Here is a 9,065-nt window from a genome sequence, read left to right on the forward strand (position 1 = left end):
ATGACCTAGCTAGACTGAAACCAGCCTCTGTACCTCGAGACCAAATTAAATCTTGGAGACAGTTTTGGGTGAGGTAGAAAAGAATAGCTTTATTGCTGTGCAAGGCAAAGGGGGCCACAGTGGGCTAAGGCCCTCAAAACCGTGTGTCCCCACTTGGAGAGGGTAGTGAGAAGTTTTATAGTAATGGTTCAAAGAGGGCATGATCAGCTCGTGGACATTCTGCTGATTGGTTGGTGGTGAGGTAAGTAGGAGTCAGCATCATCAACCTTCAGGTTCCAACTAGTCTGGGGCCTATGTGCTTGTGAGCAGCATACCATGGTTAATTGTTAACTTCTCCTACCTGGAGGGGGTTTCAGTATCTGCAGAACAGCTCAAAGATATTGCTGTGTGTATCCGTTGATGGGGAGCCAGGACCTTGCCCCAACCAGGCTGTACTATTGTTTCTCTTGACTGTTTCTCCCTGGTCTCGCATCCCCTCCCTTTCCTCATTAGCAACTGCTTGAATCTGCCCTTTGAAACTCAGGGAAGGTCATGGAGGCTGAATGGAGGCTGTTTCCTGTAATTTAAGAAATGGGGACACAGAAAGCCTTTGTGCTCAGGAGCCCCACAGGGCCCTGCTCGGTATCAACCATGTTACCTTCTTTTATATTGTATGGCTTTAAAAAGACCTACCTAATTATTTCAGACAGTACAAGAACTAGATACAGTGTCCTAGTTGGTTTGGAACAATTTTCCTAGAACTGCTTACACTCAAGAATCTGGAACATCTCTCTCTATTCTAATTAGGTTTTATTTTGCTTAATTTTCCCATTTTTATATTGTTGGTAGGGGATACAGTATAAATTTGTATTAAAAATAGGATTTTTTTCCTTTCACTTTGCTCAATAACTTTGCCTTGATGAATAGTAAAAATTTATTTTATTTTATTTTTTTGTCTAGGAAATCTATGTGAAGGAGATTCACCTTCATTAAAATCTCATGGTCCTCTTATGATGTTGATTTTCACATACAATGTCAGTTTGGCCATGAAAAAATTTTCTTTGAGATATTCTTTTCATGTGTCTGGTAAGTCTATTACTTTTTTCATATTTGTTTTTGTGTATGTTTGTCTTATTGTGCTTTATTAGAAAATATGTGTTATCAAATAAAGAGATTTGAATTCTTTATTTCATTTGTCAGCTATAGGGGAGAAGAAAAAAGCAATATTTAAGATTGTGATTTAAGATTGTAACCTCTGTGGAGGTCTCAAGCTAAACCTCCTCAAGGCATAAGATTGATCAGATTTTTCATTTTTTCTTACAGCAACTAATAATTTTGTCTAGTTTTCTGTATACTTGGAATATTGTAAAAATACAGTAGGAAACTTTTATCCCTAGCCTAAAAGTTTCAAGTAATTTTTCTATTTTGAAATTCATTTCCTTAATGTACTAATATCAAGAGTAATTGATCCTTTATTTAACACTTGTTTGGTGGATAGTTCATATGTATTAGTTGTAACCAGATTATTGAAAAATATGCTTTGCCCAACATTCCTATAGTTTTGGTGAAGGGATAGACAGCATTATGAAAATTGGAACTTTTGCAAACTATGGAAATTGGGTGTCATGGAAAAAGCATTTGCAATTATGCTTAATTCTGAATAGTTATTAGAATTGCTGTAGTCTTTAAGATTAATCAATTCATACTCATTAAAATTGTTAATTGGAATACGATTGTAGAAATATTTCTACAAAAAACATTATATTTTTTAGTCTGATAATGTGAGAAATGTTGTATGGAGAACACAAAGAAGATTTGCATCAAGTTCAAATTATGTAAGTGAAAGTATACCGTAAGGGGCTAACATAAAATAGAATAAAATCTCACATTTAAGCCTTTAATTATTCAGACTATCAACAAATTGTTTTAAACGTATGCCAGGCCATGTTTAAAGCACTGAGGATTCACCAATGAACAAGACAGTCCCTGCCCTAGAAGAGTTTACAGTCTAGTGGGGGAGATAGTCAGTAATCTGTAAACAGAGAAGGACAGAGATTGTTGCTTATCACCCAGTTCTGCCATGATTAAGCCACTGCAGTAGCTGATGGACAGTGTATTCTGTGCTTCAGAGGGAAGAAACTAGGTGATAACAGGATGCTCTGTGCTTTGGAAAAGCAGGCCCCTTGCATAATTAGATGTATATCTCAGGAAGAATTTTAATGAACCCAGATTTTGCATTTTCCCATACACAGAAAAGCACTAAGATCATTAACTTCGGATCTCTGTTCTTTGTGACTAGCAGTAGTGTTTTATCAAGACATGTGCTTGACTGCACATATACCCTAGCCAAAATCACATTTAAGCTGGCTTCTCCCCCTACCTCTTCGGAACAGCTTCCTCAGAGCTACGGAGTGGTTGTCCTCAGTAAGACCCTGAGTAAAACAAACTCATAGCTCTTAGGTTGTGCATTTTTCTTTCAGTCAACTAATCAAATAATCTCATAGAAAAATATAGAGTGAAAAAACAACTATATTAAGTTTTGAAGGAGATATCTTATTTAGTTCGGTAAAGGATGGGCGTGGAATTCTAGGAAAACTTTAATTTCTTTGTTCTCTTACAGCAAAACACTTTTTTTTTTTTTTTTTTTGTGGTACGTGGGCCTGTTACTTACTGTTGTGGCCTCTGCCGTTTTGGAGCACAGGCTCTGGACACGCAGGCTCAGAGGCCATGGCTCATGGGCCCAGCCGCTCCGTGGCATGTGAGATCTTCCCAGAACGGGGCCCGAACCCATGTCCCCTGCATCGGCAGGCGGACCCTCAACCACCACGCCACCAGGGAAGCCCAGCAAAATACCTTGAAATGTATTTCTACTCACTGTCTACCCTTTTACCCTTTCATTTTTTCTTGAATCCATTCCCATAAAGCTTCCTTTCTTACCATTCCCCAGACAGTGTTCTTGCCAAAGCTACCAGTGACCTCCAAAGGTTCAGATCCAACAGTCACTTCTCAGTCCTAATAGCTGCATTTGGCACGGATAAGCTCTTCTTCTTTCTGGAGTTTCATTTGTCATGGCCTCCAGGAAACCACTGTTTCTTGGCTATCCTCTTATTTCACTGGTCTCCTTGGAGTCTCTTGGCTGGTTGCACCTCCTTTTCTCTACTATTAAAAGTTGAGGTGTCCCAGGACCCAGTCCTTGACTTTCTTTTCTTCTCTGCCTGTAGTCACTCTTAAATGATCTCACCCAATCCCTAGTTTTAAATACCATCTTTACACAGATAACTCCCAAAGTGTATCTCCAGTCCCAACTTTTTTTTTTTTTTTTTTTTTTTTTTTTTGTGGTTCGTGGGCCTCTCACTGCTGCGGCCTCTCCCGTTGTGGAGCACAGGCTCCGGACGCACAAGCTCAGCGGCCATGGCTCACAGGCCCAGCCGCTTCGCGGCACGTGGGATCCTCCCAGACTGGGACACGAACCCGCGTCCCCTGCATCGGTAGGCGGACTCTCAACCACTGCGCCACCATCTGAACTACAGTGCTGTATATCCAATTGCCTCCTTCTTCATTTGGATATCTAATAAGCGTCTCAAACTTAACATGACCAGAATTCAAGTCTTGATTTCCTACCCCTGTCTCCAAATTCTTCCTCCACCAATCTTCCCCACCTCAAGTAGATGGCAACTACAGTTTAATAATTAATTGCTCAAGCCATTATCTTGGTCATCTTTGACTTTTCTTCTCACATCTCTCATTGGATTTAGTTAATCTGTGGGCCTTCAGCAAAACTGATCTGGAATCCAACTACCTCTGAACATCACTATGACATTCTGATACAAGCCTTTTTTTAGTCTGTTTTACTCATAACAGCCAGAATAATCATTTTAAAAAGAATAATTCAGATCATGTTACTCCTCTGCTTATAATCTTTCAATATTTTCCCTGCTCACTCTTAGTAAAAGTCCTTACAGTGACCTATAAGATTCTATATGATCTGGCTCTTGGCTACCTCCTTGACTACTTCTCCTGCCATTTTCCCCAGTGCTAACTCTACACCATCCTTCCCGCTGTTCCCCAGACACACCAAGCATGCCCCACGGCTGTTATTTCCAAAATGTACAACATGCCTAGCAAATAGATGATGTTCAAGAATTGTTTGAATAAAGGAAATGACATCCTAGCTGGGGTAGATTAGTGAGTAGAGAGTAAGGAGGTAGCTCCCTATCTAATAAATGGGTAAGAAATACATCTGTTTTGCTTATATAAATCCCTTTGGCTTAGAGCTAAAAGATGAATAGAAGTCAACTCAGCAGACTTCGTACACGTGTTCAATTTCTGTTTTCAGATAAACATAGAAGTTTTAGTGCAGACGTTTTTCTAACAACAGCAGAAATGTAACAGATTTACCCCATGTGTGAGGTTTGTTAAAGATCTGACTCATCATTCATATTCTTGACATTACAAATTAAAATATATCAGTAGAAATTGTTATATCTATGTGAGTAAAATATATAAAACCATTAAAATGTATGTGCAATATTTAGTAGTATGGAAAAATATTCACAATTGGGGGGGTAGGGGAGGTTACAATGGTGTAAAATGAAATACAATTAAAAAATGTATATACTATAGCTTAGGAAAAAGCAGGAGTTACATTAAAATATGAGTATTGATTATAGGATGGGACTACAGGAGACTTTTATTTTCTCCTTTGAAATCTGTTTTTTTTTTTTTTTGAAATTTTCTACAATGTAAATGTATCACTTAAACAAAAGAATAAAATATAAAGTATTAAATAGGATATATTTACCTTGAATATTCTCTTATTCTAGATTCTGTGAAAGGAAAAATTAATGGTAAAGAGGATAAAGGAGGTAAGGAATTGGCTTCATTGTCTTGGCTTTGTTTACCTGATATTATGGAAATAAGAGTGAGGAATATCTTTGCTGCTAAACACTGTTTAGGAAGAAGTATACTCTGGCTGCTATCAAAAACTTTCAAGTGTTGTGTCCTTATTCTATTTGCTTTATAGTGAAATATGGACTTGTACTAGTTTTCTGAGTGTCAAACTTTGGGGGTGGTGGAGACCTGGGTCAGATCACAGAGTAGAGAGTAACAAGGTAGCGCCATATCTAATTAATGGGTAAGAAACACATTTTGTTTATGGGAGTTTCCCTAACAAATTTAATTCTATTATTCATTAACATTCTTTCCATATATTTTATGTCTTTTGGATTGTGCATGTATCTCTCTCTCTTTTTCTTTTTTGGCTGGGCCATTGCATAGTGAAACAAAAATGATAAGATTATTGATGAAGTAAATGTTTTTGGATGACATTAACTTTAGGTTGGATAATACCTAGAGCATTTGGAGTAAACCCAAAATGTCACTGAATTCCTCAATTCTCTTTTTGGTGTAGTAGCCCCTTGGCCCTTGTGAACCTTCATATCCTGGTTTTAACTATCTGAGAGTAATCCAAATTTCCCTACCAAATAAATGATTGTAATTTGAAGTGTAGGCTGCATTTTAGGAGTGTTTAATTTACTCAGGGATTTAGAAGATTGTGTGCTAAAAATGAGCAACAAAACTACATTGAAATGTAGACATGGTTGACTTAGTGGTTCACAGTTTGTGAATTAAAGTCAAAGAACTTTAACCTGTCTTCTTTTGGGAGGTGTCAGTTTTTCAAAACAAGTCATTTAAACCCTGTGTCACCATACACAAGAAGCTATGGAAGCAAAAAAAATAGTGATAAAACTTTATAAAAGTACACTATAGTTTAGGTTTTAATGACCTAGTTGTAGACATTAAAACCAGATCCTTCATTATTGTATTAAAGGTTTTTTTTTCTTTTTGCCTCAAGGATGTCCAGTATTGGATTTGATTCCAGTTAGCTCTATTGAGATCACATCTCCCAATTATCCTAACATTTATCCTAACATGCTGAACTGCACTTGGACTTTTTATTCTATGTCAGGAAATAAAATGAAAGCAGTGATTAAAGGCTTTATAACAGAAGAATCTTGGAACTGTGAATGGGATTACTTCAATATTTATGACGGACCAGATCAGCAATCAAGATTACTTGGTAAACTGAACTTTCTTAAATGTCCTGCACTGAGTGGCATTCATATAAGCATTTATATAATCATATATATGGAAACCATGACCTATATTTGCCTTTAGAATGATATCATTTGTTGTCAGTGATTCTCCATCAGATCCTTCATCAGAATCCTGAGTATTATTGAACACAATGGGATGAGCAGGAGGCCATACTCACTGGATCTTGACCTTTAACTCCAGCTCTTTTTGATTTCATCCAGTGATTCCTATCTCATTTTACCATTAGGGAGCACACTAATTTTGTTTTTCTCAGGAGGTCATATGTTTTAAGAGGTTTTATTTCCTAAACTTCATTTTTAGGTAACTTTTTGAAATTTGTTTACTCAGGTTTCATCCTCACAGTAAAGGTGGTTAGACCCAGCGTAAATTATTAAAAGGTAAAGGTCAATTAACTTGAATAATCTTTGGAGATTTATTGACCACATGGTGTCTACCATGTTTGGATGTCAGGCAATATCTTGCTCCAAGACTGACTCATAGAGGGAACTTTTCCAAAGATTTTGTAATTCAATATTGTATCACCTTCTCCAATCTCCAACCAATTCTGCCAATCAGGACACCATTACAATCCACCTATCACAAAGGGCAAGAGGAGAGGTTTTTTGTTTTTTTTTTTAATTTTTATATATTTATTTATTTATTTTATTTTTGGCTGTGTTGGGTCTTCATTGCTGTGCGGGGGCTTTTCTCTAGTTGCAGCAAGCAGGGCTACTCTTTGTTGTGGTGTATGGGCTTCTCATTGTGGTGGCTTCTCCCGTTGCGGAGCACGGGCTCTAGGCACGCGAGCTTTAGTAGTTGTGGCATACGGGCTCAGTAGTTGTGGCTCATGGGCTCTAGGGTGCAGGCTCAGTAGTTGTGGTGCACGGGCTTAGTTGCTCCATGTGGGATCTTACTGGACCAGGGCTCAAACCCGTGTCCCCTGCATTGGCAGGTGGACTCTTAACCACTGCGCCACCACGGAAGCCCCTAGAGGAGAGTTTTTTTGTTTGTTTGTTTGTTTGTTTTTGTGGTACGCAGGCCTCTCACTGTTGTGGCCTCTCCCGTTGCGGAGCACAGGCTCCGGACGCGCAGGCTCAGCGCCCATGGCTCACGGGCCCAGCCCCTCCGCGGCATGTGGGATCTTCCCGGACCGGGGCACAGTCTCTCAACCACTGCGCCAACAGGGAAGCCCCAAGAGGAGAGTTTTGATGCTATCTTTTTCCAGGGACCTTAACCACTCCTATGATATTCTAGGATTTATAACTCCAGTAAGTTCAGCAATGTGCTTTGAAATTCCAAAGTTATCTAAATTTTTTCTTATCAACGAGTTTGGTTCCTGCCAAGGATTCTAAAGCAATTGAGAGTATGGAGGCGGAGGAGATACAAAATACCAAGCTATCAGTTCTCCATAAGATTATTATGAGGTGTCTATAGCATCCAACCATACAACCCTAACTCTTGTGAATGCCTTTCAACCAGAGACCCTTGGAACATACCTGGAGTTGAACAAGTTAGATTTATTACTCATTGTGGAGAGGGAAAACACATATCCTGGAAAACCATGCGTTGTTAAAAGTGTGGTAGAGAGAACCTATTACAGTACTTAGGCTTTGGTTGGGTAATTTTGGAGAAGGTCTAGAGAAGTGGACTTTGCTCTAGATTGCTTGCAGGAAGTGGGGCAATTTTATGATTGGGTATATCAATCATAGGGAGCCCTGACTAGAGTAAGGATAAAACTGTAATTGGTAAAGACGTAGCAAGCTCTCATTTCAGCCATGAGAGGTCAATGTTTGATATTTTTGTTGGTTACAGATGACCTTGTTTTTGTCTCATTTTATCATAGATTCAGAGTCTTGTCTGATGTTGATGTCCTGTGAGATTGTTTATGTCCAACAGGAGAACACAGTCCAGCTGTGAGTGTTGGACCAGTTCTTGGATGTCAGGGCTGCATTTCTCTTTCTCACTCTTTAGTATTCCTCAACCTGACAACATTATTCCTCTTTAAAAGTTCTGATTAATCAAAAATTCATGGGTGTCAAAAGATTACAAATGAGACAACTAATATTTCTATAATTAGCTTATACAATTCTATTTAAAAGTGAGGACACTATCACTAGTTTGCTAGTTTATACAGTTTTATTTCATATACTTTTATGTACTTACATAGTTTTAGTTCAGTGAAATATGCAATTTCTATAAGCATTGTTAAACTGTTGAACACTGAGCCCCATTGCTACTCTCCCAGCTAGTTAGAAGGGCTAGCCCATATGTGGAACCACATTGTCTATATTCTCTTAGTTATCTTTTCTTACTAAATCTTTTTGCTCACCTAAATAGAATTTATCAGTTTTTAGCTAGTTTTTAATTATTTCTGTGAATGTAAATGGAGTGGTACACAGCCTCCAAGTTGTCTTCATTGCAATGCTTTTATAATATTTTAATGAAAAGAACTTAGCAAAATTAACATTCATCTGGTCTTCCTCCTTCCATTTACCCCATGAAGGTAAGACATCAGTAACCAGTAAACACCATATTAAACGTACAGGTTAAATTCATTCATGACTGAGCATTTTCTAATGTGATAGGCACCTTGAAGAAACAATGGTAAACAATTCAGAAATGATCACTGCCACCTTCTTTTGGGAAGACAGATGATAAAGAAGAAGAAAACTAGTAACAGTATTTAACAATAAATAACAATCAAGTAATTATTGATTGTCAACGTAATCTGAAGGAAATAAGTTGCAGCAGAAGTATGGAATAATAGTGGGTAAACAGTTGCTTTAGTTAATATGGTCACAGAAGATTCAAAGAATGAAAAGGAAACAGCCAGGCAAGGCCAGAATAGCAGGTGCCGAGGTGTCTCGTACCTATCTGACCTTACCTCCTACAATTCTCCCTCTCCTTCACCCAAAACCAGGCACACTGGCTTCTTTATTCTTCCTCAGACTAACCGACCATATTCCTGCTTGGCCCCAAGGTGACTTCAA

At 38.3% G+C, this 9,065-nt stretch overlaps 1 protein-coding gene across 1 annotated transcript in view; it reads left to right on the top strand.

Annotated features, from left to right (window-relative positions):
- OVCH1 (ovochymase 1) overlaps positions 1-7,992 on the top strand; it is a 60,965-nt gene extending 52,973 nt beyond the window's left edge. The window contains exons 22-26 of the mRNA XM_065888191.1: positions 1,752-1,814; positions 2,232-2,403; positions 4,803-4,844; positions 5,834-6,058; positions 7,919-7,992. Of these exons, the coding sequence (XP_065744263.1) occupies positions 1,752-1,814; positions 2,232-2,403; positions 4,803-4,844; positions 5,834-6,058; positions 7,919-7,992 (576 nt within the window). The remainder of the gene's footprint in view (positions 1-1,751; positions 1,815-2,231; positions 2,404-4,802; positions 4,845-5,833; positions 6,059-7,918) is intronic.
- Positions 7,993-9,065: the final 1,073 nt, after the last annotated feature.

This window comes from Phocoena phocoena, chromosome 11 (assembly GCF_963924675.1).
Source record: "Phocoena phocoena chromosome 11, mPhoPho1.1, whole genome shotgun sequence".
Lineage (NCBI taxonomy): Eukaryota > Metazoa > Chordata > Mammalia > Artiodactyla > Phocoenidae > Phocoena > Phocoena phocoena.